Source organism: Rissa tridactyla, chromosome Z (assembly GCF_028500815.1).
Source record: "Rissa tridactyla isolate bRisTri1 chromosome Z, bRisTri1.patW.cur.20221130, whole genome shotgun sequence".
Classification (NCBI taxonomy): Eukaryota; Metazoa; Chordata; class Aves; order Charadriiformes; family Laridae; genus Rissa; species Rissa tridactyla.
This window is the reverse complement of record NC_071497.1, coordinates 8671490-8688399: the sequence shown is the minus strand read 5'-3', so window position 1 is coordinate 8688399 and position 16910 is coordinate 8671490. Positions and strand designations below refer to the sequence as shown.

Below are 16910 nucleotides of genomic sequence, written 5' to 3'. Positions count from 1 at the left end.
TTTTAAGAATCACCCATCCCAGAACCAACCTGCTGTATTCACAGTGATGTGAATGCACCTTGGTGTCTCTGTCTGACAGTCCAGAAACAGAGGCATTGTAATTATGTGGGCATTTAGCGACTGTGGTCTGGCTTAGAGTTATGTCTAAGTATAAAAACAATTGAGTGAGAAAGCTGGACATGCACAAACTGAATTAAAGCAGAAGATAGGAAACCAATTCCAAATACTTAACTTCTAAACTTGCTATGTCTGCTTTCACGTCTCTAAAATGGGGATAATATTATTACTCTGAAGGTATTACAAGACTTTAAAATACATGTAATTCTCTGGTTGTCATATGGAAGGAGAAATTTTGAAGCTGTTTGGAAATGGCACCTTCACCTTTCTTTAAGGTTAGGGTTGAATACAGATAAGAAGTGCTCTTCAATGTGATTTTAAAGCATGGAGACACTATCTGATTTTATTTATTTTTTTCTTAGCGAACAGCTCACATCCTGCTACAATTTTCCCCAGACTGTAATCTGTAATTCACAAGGAAGCAGGAGGGTGGCCGCAGTAGGTGTCTGCTGTCAGAATAAATCTGAGGACATGAGGAATTCCTCCCGTGGGTACCGGTGCAGTGATGGAGCGGTGAATCCTGGCCCCGATTGGCTGTATCTGCTGCTCGTCAGGCTGCCGGGCAGAGCGTGGGTGCCCAGCTGCCCGCTGGACCAGAGGAGCAGATGTGCTGTCTGTGGAGGGGCTGGCTCTCTTCTCAATGGAAAGAAACGCTGCTGTTTGGTTCCTGCTCCTCTTTCTGTATGTGGGATTCACAGTGTCTGTGGAGCAAATGATTGCGACGATGGACGGCAGGTCAGTAATGGAGTGTGTATCCACAAACTCCGTTGTTGGAGTTGAGTGCATGTTGTAAATGGTGTAATTTGGTCATTTGTGCTGTATAGAAGCAGATTCAATTGCAATTTAGAATGTCAGGACATGATTTTAATTTTCTTCTCAGTTTTGAAAACACCTGGGGATAATACAGAAATGAATTATTTTGAAGTCTACACTGCATTAAAAATGTAACTTTAAAACAATTTTATAGACAATACTAGAAATGGTGGTTTTAAAATGGGTGTTTTCTGGGCATCTGTCTTATATTTCATTACATTTTAATGACTCTTACCCTGACTTTCTCTGGGGTGTGTAAGAACAAAGTTATAAATAGTATAACAGCAAGGGTGTGAAAACTACTCCAAGAAGCATAGGTGCTAAAATATTCTACTTGTATGGAATGAATATTTGAAGCATGAATTCAATATTGCAAAGAAGTGTTAAACTTATGAAGTTAGTAGAGATTTGGATTTATCATTTTTTATAGTGCTGTTTCGTTCTCTAATGAAATATAAATAGGAAGCCCAAATCATAGCAGGGAAAAGAGAGGACTTTCTAGAGCCAAGCATTACAAAAGTGAAAACAGCCTAAACTGTATTAGTTGAATCATGCCCCAAAGTCACTAATAACACACAGATCAAATATGTTGATGAAGATCACAGCTGGCAGTAAAATCTGTGCATTTAAGGCAAGAAGGACATGTGGTGATTTGCTTAAGCTTGTATTAAGAGATCTGGTAGTCAGTTACCAATAAATACTGCAATATGTTTTCATTTAAACAGCTTACTTGCTGTTCTGCTCTGCCAGTTTTCAGATTTGTTAACGTCTTCTTAGCATAATTGCACTTTTCTGCAATCAGATAAAAATCTGAGAGAGAGCAAGCAGTGAAGCATTACATGAACTTTATTCTAATAAATATTAAGAAATGACTCTTGATGCCAATGAATCAAATGGGGATTTTGCCTTTGCATTCAGTGGAGGTGGGATTGTGCCTACACAGCGTTAATCTGCTGGAAGTTCTATGAGCTCAATTTCTTTTTTTTTATATTAAAAATGAAAGCTTGGGTATCTTGTTCTGATCCAGTTCTTATCGAACATCCAATAAAGTGCAAATCAAACCCCAGTACTCAGTACATTGTAAAATAATTATGTAAATCTGTCTCCACACAGGAGGCTACCAAAATATGACACAGAATACTTAAAATTTAAAAACTATAGGAATCATGGGCTTTGTAGATATTTCTTAATGCTAGAACTTAAATAAATACATTTAAAACTTAATAACATTTTGTGTTAGAATGTTTCTTAGAAGGAACTAGCGTTTGCCCTGAATCTGGGATCCCAGGTTTACACATTTATAATTTTAATAACTTGATTGAAATTACTTTTGACCAATGTCCCTAGGACTACAGCCAGTTCATTGCTACCAGGCGTTCAGCAAACATTCATCACCTTTCATCATAACTTTGTTTTTAGTGCCTTTGAAGGTTCACATGTTATTTTTCAATTAAAAGCTCTATAAATTACTTGAAACTAGTTCAGCAGCCAGTGAGGTAGTGTGCAGCTGGACAATATTAGTATTAGAGTGATAATTGTGTAGGAATTGAAATCCTGTGGTAGAGTACATTTTGCTGTCTGATGCAGTTTGTCAGAGCAGCGATATGAAGAGTAAAAGACACTGTGAATATGGCTTCCTTTAACGTAATGTTTTGAAAACTGTCCATGGCCTTCACACTCAATCACCGTTGAACGCCAGGCTTATTCACGTGGATCCTTTCAGTGGGTAAAAGACCGTGCACGTGAAGGTCTTCAAGGGCTGGAGTCTGCATGAACTTTTTCAGACGAACAAGCCAGACTTGGTCATCTTATGTAGATGGATAATGTCATCTGATAAGAGGGAATTTACACTTCTTTATACTTATAATCTTATTTAATTGGGTTTACATAGTGATTAGTCATTCCAGTGCTTTGTATTAGGGCTAATCCAATTTCATGTGGGTTCCTGACATACTTGGTATGGTAAATTCGACATAGGTGTCTGGGTGTATCTGGGCTAGTTATTTACGAATTGCTAAGGAAAAATATTAGTCATCACAACATATAGCATGTGTGCAACTGAATTTGAAGTTTTAGGGTAGAGTGGCTGAAAAAAATGATAAATTTAAAAGTCTAGTCTCTAATTCATTGTGCTAAAAATGATCTGCTGTCACTGATTTGTCGGTCTAGCCACTGTTTGCTGATGGTTTTGCAGGCAATGGAGAAGGCGGCTCTAGTGCTAGCTAGTTTCCTGTCTCTTGCATATGTAATTAACATCTTTATAGGCAAAAGGGAGGACATATTTTTAATGTGTTATTTTCCTGTTTTTTCTTCCAATGCTTTTATTCAGTGAAACATGCTCCAGCTGAGGGCAAAAGGGCTCTGCTGCCAGAGATCACCTGTGAATTCCCCAGCTTGCCTTTTGACTGGAGAGGCTGCTGATTTGACAGCAGGATGGCTATTGAAGGCCACTTATTCCCATCACAGACCGCACACTTCTGTGACACCTCAGGGTTATGAGTGTCAAAGGCAGCTGACAGACACGATAACATCAACATCAACTTGTGCTTGCTCAGAAATGGGGAGATGATCCTCCCCTTAAGCCACTGAATAGACTGTGCCATAACAATCTGGCTTTAGTAAGACAAAGCAAAGACTGCAGGCCTTGCCGCGATGGCTTTCCCTCTCCTTTCTCCAATGGGGCTGCATGCATTGTGCAGGAGGAAGGGAGGCAGCCAGTGTTGCTAATGAACAGAATAACAAACAGGAGTGCCTAGGTGGAGTTACTGCACTTGTGCGCCTCCGCCAGCCTCCCAAGTGCGCCTGCCATGTGGCTGATCGTATTTGTCATACTAAAGTACTTTGTTGTGGTTCCTGGGTCACTGTCTTTGCTGCATTCCTTATGAAAGCATGAATATTTCATTAGCTGTGCACATTCATCTATATTTGAGTATCTTCATGCTGAGAGCAGACACTTGACATTTCTTCTGGAGCAGCACAGCTGCACATTGCTGTGGTTTTACATGGGATGCAGGGGAGTCGAACTGCATTGTCACGAGCTCCCAACCTGCGCCCGCGGGCTGCGTGGGGGCCGGCTATAACTGTTCTGCTCAGGATGTAACCCCACAGGGGCATCTGCCTCATATATTCATTGTATGCTCTCCTCAAGGCGTGGTGTTGCCTATCAGTTAGCATTCCTCAAGGTGATTTAATGAGCATCACCGTGGTATTAGCCTTATCCCAGATAGGAAGCTAAGTAATGATTTTTTTTTTTTAATTGACAATTGTGAAAACAAAAATCATCCTTCCACTTCTCAGAACAACATAAAAAACTTTCAAGTCCAGTGAGAGAATTAAATGAATTACACAGCTTTACGCCAGTGTCCCCTCATCCTAATGTTTTACTCTGCTCACTACAGCATGGTGATTTCCAAACTGGAGTAATGGGCTATGAGCTTTTCATTATGTATATAGGGAGGAGCTAAAAGTATAACTAAATATAGATAGGTACAACTGAATACAACTGCAGTTAGTATAACTAAAAAATTTACATTTCCTTTTGGTGGGCCTCATTTTTGTAGCTATTACCATGAAAAAAATGCCCCAAAATTGCCTTTTCCAGCCTGAAGGCACAATCTGTCATGAAGGAAGACTAGAAAAGAAAAATAAGGCTGCATCAAATCACAAAACCCATGTTCCTGATTGTTAAACAACCTAAGAGAGAGTTTTACCTGAGGAAGAAAATTAGGTTTGGCCCATTTTAGCCATGTCTTTTGTTACCTGTCAAAACCAGGATTATTTCCACCCTTCTCTGAAGGCCGCTTGCTACTGGGACAAGGCCTTCGAGCGGCCTAGAGACCTCATCTTAGCGCTAACCCCGGCTCCGAAAGTGCGGTGAGGGAGAGTGGGACTCACGCTGAAAGCGCGCAGCCTCCTTGAGTCCCTGGGATTTACAGCTCTGACTGAGGAGAGAGGTGGTCTCAGTATATGTAATTAAAACTCCCATATTAATTTTGAAGTGTTACCTGCATTGAACTTTTTTTGAACTTAAGATCTTTTTAAGGTTCTTTCAGCTCAGATCACAGTCACTGCTGCGGTGCTGCAGAGCCTGGCTATCTTTTCGTGCTGTGGTACATTTTCTCTGGAGACTGTCTTCTGCTTTATTGCCCTGGCTGCTGAAGGGACCAAGCAGCCTTCCTGATGGTCTGGAGCAAAGCTGCTCATCATCCCTGGTGTTTGGCGGCAAAGTGACAAGCTGGAATACAGACTTTACTTCACTTTTGTCTGTTTTGCCTTCTGGGTTTGAAGAGTTTGCAAGGGGACACAAGAGATCTATTTGCGGCAGCAGAAAGAATGCCTGCAAAAGGACATTCTCACTGGAGAGACACTGATCGGAAGAAAGAGCCTGCCCTCCTGAACCTTGGGTGTTTCACATTGCATGTGAAACCTGGGCATTGCTGAAGTGGGTAATATTGCCTTGGGTTTCAGGCAAGCCAGGTTCAGTGCGGTCAAGCTCCCTGACTGGCAGAGCTGCAAGGGCATGTCTGCAAAGCAGGGTAGGCTGTAAGCCGTCCCATGTTTCTCCTTTCACGGTGTTACGTTGTTCGAACTCATATTTATCTGCCAGTAAGGATGCTGCGATGGAAATTAGGCTGGGATCACTCCTGCAGTACATGCTAGTGGGTAACACAGATTCCCCTACCCAGGGAATCCACTGGGGAGTGGGTTCACCCAGCTGTTTTGAGGTCAAGGCTTGACCCTGCAATTCAGATACCTTATAGTACAATTTACACATAAGTACTGAAAACTGCTTTTATCCCTAGTTCTTATGTGCTGGTGTTTCAAGTAGTTTGCTTTTGTAGTGGGTTGGAAAGCCGGTAAGAAACAAGGCAAGAAAAGAAGATGGAAGTGTATTTCCATGTGAAGTGGCAGCTCTGGTCCCACCATCACTTATGGCCTGGAAAGCGCTGTGCGGGCAAAGGTGGGGCAGGGTGTACAGGGTCTCTGTGGGACCATACTCAGCTGTGAGTGTGGGAGTGCTGGTGTGTTCACCTGCTAGGGAACGCTGATGGCAGGCTTGAGAAGCAGACACGTGTCATCAGATCAGTAGATCAATCCCCAGTAGGGGGCTGCATGTCCCAGGGAAGCTGCCGTGGTGTGGAGGGGGCAGGAAGGTGTTCCTGTGACTCAAGGAGTGAAGAGAGCCTGGTCCTAAGGGGGAGCCTGGTTTCTTGGACTTTGTCTGACCTTGGAGGTCTTTTGGTGATGTATATGAATCTACTGGGCCTGATTCTCTAGTTCAGGAAAGCAGTTCATACTTACACCAGCTGAAGACTTATCCCTAAATTATACCAAAGAAGATAATCAAAGGCTGAAAATTTCATGAGCCTGGTAGTTGTTACCTGAGATGTGCTTCACTTGCTCTCTACCTTGCAGCTGACTTCCATGGGATTTGGGATTGCCTGGAAACAATTCAGGAGCTGTCTTTAGAAGGCTGTACATCTGGGCTTAAAGCATACTAGCCCACTGCATTTGCTCTATTCTGGAGGAATTCCATGTGTTGCTTCTGATCCTCAGTGAGGGCTGAGGATGATGCAGTGCTGTCCGTATGTTCTCCTGCTTGTGGGCTGGAACTGGTTCAGTCTCTAACCCAGAACTGATGTCCCATGTAAAGGGAAAAGATGAGTAATGAAGCCTTCAATCAATATGGTAAGGACATGCGAATGCCTGGTGGGGCTGATTCACCTGGGGTGTCTCTGAAAAGGAGGCATTTTTAGCCTGGGTACAGTGGCCTTAGGATTAATTTGCCTTGTCCCTGTGGCATTAACCGACAAAGGATCTGAGTTACGTTTTGAATATTTTATTGAAAGAAGAAGAAACAGGAGGTCTCCCCAGCAAACTTGCTGCAGACTTTAAATCCAGATGCTGTACAGTAAATATTTTTCTCCTCTCTTCTAGTTCACGTGCGTTTTCAGATCAAGATTCTCTGCAAAGAAATGGTAAGGCCATTTTTCTTCAGTGGGCTGAATGGCTGGATACTGTTTCTGTTAGTGTGGATGTAAAAGATCTTAATTCCCAGATGTTTCTTCTGTTGACATTAGTGACTCTTCTGTCAAATGTATTGTTAAAGCATATTCTTCTTTAAAAGATACCCTTTAGAGGCTATTCCTGGTTAAAATAATAATTTACTGACCGACTCTGAGATGCAGTGAGAACGTAGAAGAAAGAAGTATTCACTCTTTTTTTTTTTTTTTTTTTGAACCAAATGAAAACAGAGTTAAATGTTTGAAGGATGAAGCTGTGAGAGTGTCCACGAAATGATCTGTCATCTGTGAAACTTCACTCTCCTGGCAAGCACTCAGGCCAGATTATTTGTCACAGCTTCCCAACTCTGGAGAGTGCCGGGGAAGAAATTCCCACCCATAGTTACATGCTTTTGCCATGCAATTCAACACACACCTCTTGACAACAGAGTTTTTGTTAAGTGTGTTTGGGATGAATAAATGCATGTGTAGGCTGAATCCTGTCATTTTGGGACACTGAAATTCTTCTCAGTAAGGGTGGCAAGATGTTCAATGAAAAGAAGAGGAACCTTGTTGTATGACTAAAGTGAAGTAAACTAGAAAATGCATGTATTTGAGGTCAATATTTGCACGTAGCCAAATATTTTCCAAAACAAAATCGGGTATTCTGAAATACACATTTTGTGCAGGGATAATTATTGTTTGCATAAGAACGTGCAAGATTATGCTTTTAGAAATGATTGAACGTTTTCTTCGTAGGCTAATAACATATTTTCTTCTGCAGGTCGACATTATGATGGTGGTGTGAAGCCAAAATTTAATGTAAATCAAGTAGCAATTACACAGGTAATGTTTGAAGGAACTGGATCTGTGAAGTTTTTTCACAGCACGTTGAGATCTTTTAATTTGCATTATTGAATTAAATAATGCATTGTTTACAAGCAATAGCCAACAAAACTGTCTAAATCATTGTGATGTGGTACTGATTCACCACCTGCTGTACAAGGTATCTTTTGCTTTTCTGAGAGGTGAGTGAGGTGAGACTTCAGTTGCAGTCACTGGCTCATGCTGGCTGGCAGTGAGTTTGGGCACAGGCTTTTACTGAAAGAACCAAATCCTGTCATCCGTATTCTGTACAGTGCCATTTGACTGCTGCAGTATTTTGCATACATCGCTTAGTACTGAAAGAATAGCTGAAGTAAAACTGCTGATTGTTTAAATTTAGTGGGCGTTTTTCCTGAGTTACAGCCTGTAGGTCTTGTCACAAACTGAGCATAAAAGGCTTCCGTATCAAAACCCCTGTAAGTGATGCAATCTAATGTAAATGATCTGTTCATTAAATCTCTGTCATCTTTAATTCTGAGAAGACAGCCTTATCATTTATACAAATGACAGTCATAGTCAACATTTTCCTGCTGGCTGTTGCATCATGTTTTCTGACCGTGATTTTACCTTGTTTTCAGCTTGTTGCTGTGAGTACTTAGTAATTTTAATCCTAAAGCAGCCTTGTGCCATATGTAAGGTCAAGTATCAAAAGGGGTCTTTCAGGGTCTGAGCTGGGAGATGTGATTCGCTAATCTGAACAGAAAAAAAAAAATCTCACTAAGCCAAGACAAAGCTTTGAGGCTTAACCGCGTCCCTTCTGGAGCCTGGTAAGATGCTGTTTATGACTGAGACTCAGAGTACCTCTCTTGTTTGTACATGATTTGAACTTGCTTAATCATATGACATGCAAAACAGACATGCAGAGATTGTATATGTTATATCGTATTCAAATTGCACATATGTGTAGATGGGAAAGAGCTGCTGTCTGGAAATCTCAGTCTGAAATATGGAAATGACAGTTAAATTTTTAAGTCCTTTCTGAGCTCTAACTCACTGTCTCAAATTATGTTGTCTGACAGCCAAATTGCCCTCCTTCTGCCATGAAATTTGTCTTAGAAATGATAGCATTTTTCTGATGTCTACAGATGACACGGAAGCTGCAGTCCTCAGGTTTTAATCTTGCAAATGACTGATTTTGTAAAGGCAGGGATCCATACTTGAGCCATCCTGTTCTGCAGCAGGCATTTTCCTGGTTTTAAAGCCATCAAGAGCCAAACTGCCTGCATGTAGAAGTAGACTTGGACATTTCTTTCACCTGGACAGCTGCCTAGTATGCTTTTGGCATGGTAGGCTGTGTCTTTGGCCCAAGCTGAGCCCTCTTTAGTGTGTTGAAGTAATTCTTACAGGTGTTCTAGAGAGTATTCTGCTGGGGTGAGCACCTTGTCTTCTCGTTTTGCTTCAATTTTTTATATTGTGCAGCTCTATGGTGAGATAGGAGCATGCTAAGAATGTGGTTTGCCCCAGTGATACTACCCTGGTAGAATAAATATAACTTATATTGGTTCTCTGGCCAGTTGTGCTGGAGCTGGAGGTCTGCGTGGTGCCATTCCCATGGTGGGAAGGGGTTAGCCAGAGGTTTCTCTGCTTCCTCAATTCAGTATTGTTGTGGCTGAGAGCTGGCTCCACAGATGCTCTCCAAGTGTTGTCCTTGTTTAATCTGGTAGGATGGAGAGTAACTCCTGGAATACACATCTTCTGATACTGATCTTTTATGTGGTCAATCAGGTTGTCAGCTACAACTTGAGCAGGAAAGGACAATGGGAAAGAGCATCCTGGAGGCCGTTCACACACAGCCACTACAGCCCTCTCAACGTCACGGTTAATGGCATCCCCTGCATTCTATTCTGGGCCAAGAGGATCATGATTAAGTTTGAAAACCACACGCAGCTGGATTTGACAGAGAAGACATTTGGTGTCCATGCAACAGTGGATGTTGGAGATTCAAACTGCAGTGAAGACAATGCAATGTAAGGTGGCATTCTACTCTGCCAATGGAACTAGTACAAGATAACAAGTCTAGTAAACACATGCTGAAGGAAATGGACCTTGTATTATGTGGTTCAGACCCCCAGGGGCAAGCTCTTTCCTATAATGTCCTGATGTTGCGGGCAGCAGGACAGCATGGGTAAGATCATACTTTCAGACCAGTCTTTCATGGGGCACACAGATGTACATAGCAGTCTTCGTCTCTTGCAGTGGTGTAGCCAATACTTGTGGCCAGCCAGTTTTGCTCTTAGTGCCTGTGAGGCTGAAGCTGTCGATCTCTTTAGTTTCCAGCTGGTTTACGTAGCCGCTTAGGAGATTGAATAGTGGATCCTTTGCTGAATATGGCGGCTTAGGGGCTGGCTCTGCATGACTAGTTATCCCTTCATAGGATGTGTGCCATCAATAATATAAACCACTGGTACAAGGTGCAAATGTGTAATTAGAAACATAGTTTGGCAGCCCCAAGTCCCAGGATGTGATCCATGAGTTGCTGAAGCCAAAGAGTGAATTCAGTGCAGGTTTGCATGAGACCTAAAGAGTCTCAGAAAACCTGAACTCTGCATCCCAGTCTGTCATTAATTTCTTCAGCATGAAGAGCACAATGCTTTGCTTCAGCTAAACCTGAGTGACAGCCATATATTAACCTAACTGGTTCCAAAATTCTCCAATCCCATGGCTATACTAGAAAGGCATGTAGGTTTTTTGATTTCCTTTGTCGTGTACCTGACCAGTTCTCTCCCACCGTGCTTGCTGGCTTCGTGTCTAATATCAGGTTGTGGATTCCACTCTGGTAGGCAACAGTCTAAAAATTAGGAGGTGAATACCTAGCTGGGTATGTGCTGAACATGAGCATTGAGTCTACCCCATAAATGGAGCTTAAATCTGTAATGACACACAAGAATAAAAATAACATGACCAAACCCAGCAGTTTCATTTAGCTCCTATACAACATTTCACCTGTACATCTAAACATGTTTCCACAGAAATTATACATCTGTAAAGGATAACCCAAGGTGCACAGAAATTTTAGTGAGATTACAAGAAAACTAAAAGTATAATTGAAAAAGAAGCCATGTTTTCTGCTTGTGGTATCATAGTATTTAACAAGGCAGTCTGAGTTTTACGTCATCAGCATGGGAACTAATCCAGCACTGTTTTGAAAGGCAGAGGTAGAGAATGGATTAATTTTTTTTTTTGAACGGTGCTTGCACAGCGTCCAGGCTTTCTCGTTTTGTGACTTTGCCCCCCCACAGTGAGTAGGTTGAGGTTGGCAAGGGGCTGGGAGTGGACAATGCCTGGACAGCTGACCTGAGTTGGCCAAAGTCATATTTATTCTCTGGCATATAATGTCATACTCAGCAATAAAAACTGGGGTAGAGGAAGAAGTAGGTAGTGGTTGTGTCTTCCAGGGTGGCCATTGCTGAGATTTGCTGGGCATTGGTCTGCTCATGGGAGATGGTCAGTGACTGCCCTTGCAAAACTTTGATCTTTTTTTTTTTTTTTCCTTTTCCCTTCACTTACTAAAATCTATCTTGACCCATGAGTGCTCTGTCTTTTGCTGTTCCTGTTCTTTCCCGTCTGCTGTGGGGTGGGCAGAGTGAGTGAGTGGTTGCGTGGGTCTTACCTGTTGGTTGGGGTCAGCCCACCACAGGGCTGTATATTCTGCTTGTTGTGTTATGTTGGAATATATTTGGGAATTTATAGAACACAATATTCATTAAAAAAGCTACAGGAAGAGTTGGGAAGCAGAACTACTCTGCAGCATACCCTTGACATGCCTTTTATGAGTGTTTCACCGTATCTGAAGTTTGATTTCAAAATCTGTGGGTCCAGAGCCATCTTATATGCCATGTCTTTTGATCTTTCTCTTTGTTTCCCCCATAGGTTTCTGAGTAGCCTCAAAATAGGGACACAGCTGCTAAAGGCACGCAGGACCTTGATGCTTATTTTGAAGCTGAGGCTGGCATGGTTTTGCTGGGGTCAAGAGACATATTGTGACTACTGAGCATTTTGTCCTCTTTTCTTTGCTTATTTGGGATACATTAAGAAATACTACTCCCACTAACTCCTGCCCTTTGAACGTGCTCCAGAATCCTAACAAAGAAGGGAGATCTTGCTAGGAGGGATTTTTCAGGACATTTGACAGATCCGTGGCATCTCTGCTAGATTCCACATACCAAGTCATTAGAAACTGTATGTTTCAAGTATCCATTCATTCATTGCCACTTGACAGCATCCAAGTAGCGATTGAGGTCCCTATATGTAGAAGTCATGCTCTATGGATAGGAAAATGCATAATCTTGGCTCATGAGCCAGTAGACTCAGCGTAATTGTCAAATATGAGCCTTGGGTAGACTTTCAGTCAGCCTGCATGTGACCGTAGCGGGGAAGAAAGGGAAAAACTGGCTTGAATGTTACTCTGTAATCTCAGGTTTAAGAACTGACCTAAATTATGACAGTGGATGGCTGAGTGCTCACACGATGCATTGCCCAGTTTTTCTCACCCCAGAAAAGCCCCTTAAACTTCTCCCTTCTCCAGCCTTCTTTGTTAAGACAATACTCTGTTCTGGCTTTAGGCCAGCTTCCAAACTGGCTTGTACTGTCTAATCAATGCAAAGTAGCTGGAGCCAGTCAAACAAAATGTTTGACATCAAACACATAAGCATTTGCCATATGAATATAATAATCCAGCCGATGGGGTTTTTTTATGCACTAACTTCTGGATTGAGCCAGTGAGTTAAATGCCATATTTGCCTGTCTCTAATCTTCAACTATCTATGATTTCCCTTTGCAATAAAGCAAGTGATAGTCTAGCTCCAGTGTCCTGGCTTATTGGACCAGTGTTAGTCAAGGTACAAGAAGAAATGTAGATCTATGAAATCATAGGGCTAGTTTTTTTTTTTTTTAAATATTCTTCATGTTTAAGTTTGTAAGTCTTTCAGATGCTTCACGTTTTCACTATATTTTGTCTCTAACTTGGTCTGAAAAGTTTATGTCAACAATGAGAATCTATTATGCAGGTTTTAAGAGGCAAAATATTATTGTTAAACAACAAAAAATAATGTATGCCACTTAATCATGCAGTGCTACAGTGCATTAATTCCAGAGATGGTGGAAGGATAGTAGATCATACGTTAGTTTACAATTAACCTGCTGGGGCCTTTCAATTTAGTGAATTTCAGGTGCCCATGCTTACCACAGATGAGCATCTACCTCACAGTCAGTGTATTTATATTGCTCTAATAATGAACACGTGTGAAATTTTAACTGAAATGGCATCTGCATTTTTTATGCTCTAGTATTTAAAAAGATGAGAATAGTGTGGTTGTTTATGCTTTCTAATGGCACACAGACATGATACACGACTAAGATATCAGGGCTAGAGAAGGAGAACACAGATCAAATGAACCTAGTTGTCAACTGATTTTGGAAGCAGTGGGATTGAATTGTGTTGAAAGTTAAGCATGCAGTTCTGTTCTTTCTGGATAGTCTAGGCCTTGTTCAGATCAACAGGTGGACTTCTGAATTTCACTGGAGGAAGATTTAATCCTTTCAGGTTTTTTTTCCAACTGATTTCAAAGGTATACTGAGCAAAAGGCTTCATTTATAACTATGCTTAATCTTCTGTGCTGCTTTTTCTCTTGAGATTTCTGGAGTTTTCAGCTAGCCTGATGTTACTTGCTTTTTGACCTAGGCTTTCTCTGAAGTTTGGTGACGTTGGCAATCTAAAGGGACTTGTTATTAGGTAAGTTTATTTGATAAAAAAAATATTAGATAATCATGTGTTAATACCCATTGTTTTGCCGTTGTTTATGCCATTTGTTTTAGGAGAATTTGTGTAAGCAAAAATGACGTGATAGAACTGTTGATTATATAATCAAGCCACCTGCATTTAATAGGTCTGTCGTTTGCCTTCCTTGTTTTATTGAGGCATTTCTTCTTCTGTGTTGACTTTTCTATTCATGAGAAAAGTTCAGGTCATCTCTTTTGCATAGAGTCTTCCCATGTCTGAGATTTTGGCTAAACCTTGCTAATTAGCTACATTTTTGTCTGGGAATTTTGCCACAAGAACTGATAGTGTGGGCTGCTCAGGCATCAGACTGTGACTGACTTTATGTTTGCTTCTTGGTGATCAAAGAAAACAGCATTTCTTGATAAATAGTTTTCTGTATCTTGGATGGAAGCACAATATCAATGTTGTACCATTTTTTCTCAGTCATTTAGGGAAAATCCCCCATCTTTCCTCTCAGTGTGTGGGAGAGCAGCAAACTCCTTCAGCCGCAACAATGAAGAAACTCAAATCATTTTCGAGAGTAAATAGAAGGAGCTAGAGCTCACACTGATGTAAATGGGTGAAACACTGGTAATACCAGTGTGCCTTCTAAGATTGTTCAACATGTGAATTTAATAGTTGCAGCCCTTATTAGACTTGCTTTCTTATCAATCTTTTTTCCCCATACAATAATTTCAGGTTCTTGTTAACAACCAGCTATTACGAGCTGTCTGTTCAGAACTGGTTCAGTTTACACAGACTGCAGCTTCTTTACAACCACTCCATACAAGCAACGTTTAATGCAACCAGAATATATGCACCGGCAAGTTACTCCTACCACTGTGAGCATGTGAGCAGCTTGCAGAGATATGATGCACTTCTCATACCCAGCTCTGCAAATGACCTGTCTAAGCTTTGGGAAGTCACTTTTATTGATTTCCAGGTAATGTCATGGAATTATGCCAAATGGGTCCCATAGGTAGACTGATGGAGAATTTTGCACTTCACTGCCAAGAAAATATAATTACCTTCCATGTACAGTTTATAGGATCTCCACAGAACCTGAAACAGAAATGAAGACTTAAATTATTATACTTATCTTTCTGTCAAAGGAAATGAAGAACTATATAGATTTTCTGTAGTCTCTTGCTTGGGTTTCCCTTTAGTGTGAGGAGTGAATTTAACTTTCAGTGTTAGATCTGTCTGAGCTGGGCTCTTAAACCTGGCATTAATGAGGGCATCAGTCACCACGTATGAGATTCATCTCATTTAACTTTTGATGCCTAGTAATTTTAACCTTGTGCCCTGATCATAGTCACCCCAGCCTGCCTCTAAAGCCAGTGGATAATTCCTCTGACTCATCTTAGGTCCTTATTTTAGGATGAGATTAATGATCTTCTGGAAGTGCCTGTTTCTCTGCATTTGACAATAAGGGAGCCTAAGATAACTGGACTAGGATGTCTTGCTTTTAGATACCCAAGTCATAGGGCACGAATAGCTGAAAAAGGGGATTGAGGGGGAAAGCTGATGCCCTTTTCTCCCCATGTGATAAATGCCCCTGGACTGATTTAGTGGAGCAGACAGTCAATTCCCTGAATGCCAGTGTGGTAAACTTCATATTAGAACTGAAGCCACAAGTGAAACTTACTGGTATTGGCCATAGTTGTATGCAACTTCAGGTAGTTTAGATGATTTACACACTTTTATCAGGTGAGAAAAATCTAATATTAGGGTAGGCAATTATTTCCTTGTTTGTCATGTTGAAGTTTATGCAGTTTGAAACAAAGACTCTGGAGATTCTCAACAAGTGATGCTGAAAATGCACCATTAACTTGAAAGGTACTACGCTTACAATTAAATATTACTGGGCTATCAAGGGTGATCATAGAAGATTTTGTTTAAAACACAACTGCAAATCCTTTGGGCCGCAGAGTGAAGGGGATTAGAATAGCTGGCAGGTTCTAGAAGACTGACCTGGATGAACTCTGAGCATTAACTCCATCTAGCACTGATAGATACAGTTTTGCAATATGCAGGTATTAAATTAAAAATTCTTACTGCCATCAGGAGCAAATTCATGAAGCGGTTTGTAACCGAGACACAAGTACCTTATTTAATATGAGCCCTTTTGTTCTCTTTGTAGATTCAAGGTTTTAACGTTCAAGAAGGACATTTTGCCTATGCAAAAGACTGTGCATCCTTTTTCTCCCCAGCAATACTTATGGGATTGGTTATGTCGCTGATTCTGCTGCTGGTTCTTGCCTATGCTCTTCATATGTTGATCCACCTGAAATCTCTTGACAGGCACTATGAATGCAAAGCTTCTCCTGCCTATTTTGCACAGATGAAAGACAATGACATGGGAGATGAGAAAGAGCCCCTGAGAAGCAGTGGAAATGAATCCTATGAACTTAGAAACCAAGAGTTCTGTAAAATCTATATTTAGCAGTATGTGTCTGTCTGAGTGAAACAAGTGGTATTTTCTTCTGCTGGCACTGTCGTATGTAGTTTGTGCAGATTTTTCACCAACTGATGAAAGGAAAAGTAGATAACAGACTGTTTATCCAGTTACTGTCATTTATTGATAACCATCTCAAAGATGCCTTGGGTAACAAAATGAGAGAAAAAAAATTCCATTGTGAGAAAGAGATTTCATGTCGTGGGAGTTTATTCCTGTAGTACAAAACCAAAATGCATATCTTTTCATCCAGTTTACCAAGTCTTGAAGAGAGAATCAGTAACGGAAACTTCGAAATTAAATAAAGATGCAAAAAATTGTACAATAATAAAAAAAATCTCTTTGCTTATTCTCTCAGAAGGCAATGTTTTTCCTGGTTTTCTGTTTGCTTCATCCACCCTGCTCTGTACCGTGACAAAATAGCATCCTTTCCTTTCTCAGTGTATGTTTTCCGACTTACATCCCCTCCTCTTTGTCCTCATAAACTCCTTTTCCTCCTTTGGAGTCTTCAGAGCCATATAAGCTGTGTATTATCCACAACAGTGACGAAATAGCGATGGCTCCAGTACAGCAGCATCTTGCTACTTTTCTCTGTCTAAGCTGGAGGCTTACTGTAAGGATCTAGGGGGAGAACTGTAGACAGCTGGTCAAAGGCTTACCCTTAACTTCCCGGCTCAACTCCACGCCAAAAGACAGATTATAAGCATTATACCATGTAATTCTAGGTTAATTTCTTTTCTCTACAAATCCCATCAGTCTCCCTTGGGAATTTTACCTGAATAGAGATAGCCAGTGCTGTAATTGAAAATATGTATAAACAAAGCAGTGGAAGCTTCCTACCAGTCAAAAAGATACTGTGAGCATCCATCCACTCCCC

At 41.1% G+C, this 16910-nt stretch overlaps 1 protein-coding gene across 1 annotated transcript; it reads left to right on the top strand.

Moving 5' to 3' along the window:
• Nucleotides 1-597: 597 nt before the first annotated feature.
• LOC128903065 (V-type proton ATPase subunit S1-like protein) lies at nucleotides 598-16366 on the top strand. The gene is made up of 7 exons (XM_054186950.1): nucleotides 598-852; nucleotides 6868-6908; nucleotides 7717-7778; nucleotides 9543-9784; nucleotides 13498-13548; nucleotides 14275-14518; nucleotides 15719-16366. The coding sequence occupies exons 1-7, from the start codon at nucleotides 758-760 to the stop codon at nucleotides 16019-16021; spliced, it is 1038 nt and encodes a 345-aa protein (XP_054042925.1). The 5' UTR covers nucleotides 598-757; the 3' UTR covers nucleotides 16022-16366.
• The last annotated feature ends 544 nt before the right edge of the window (nucleotides 16367-16910 follow it).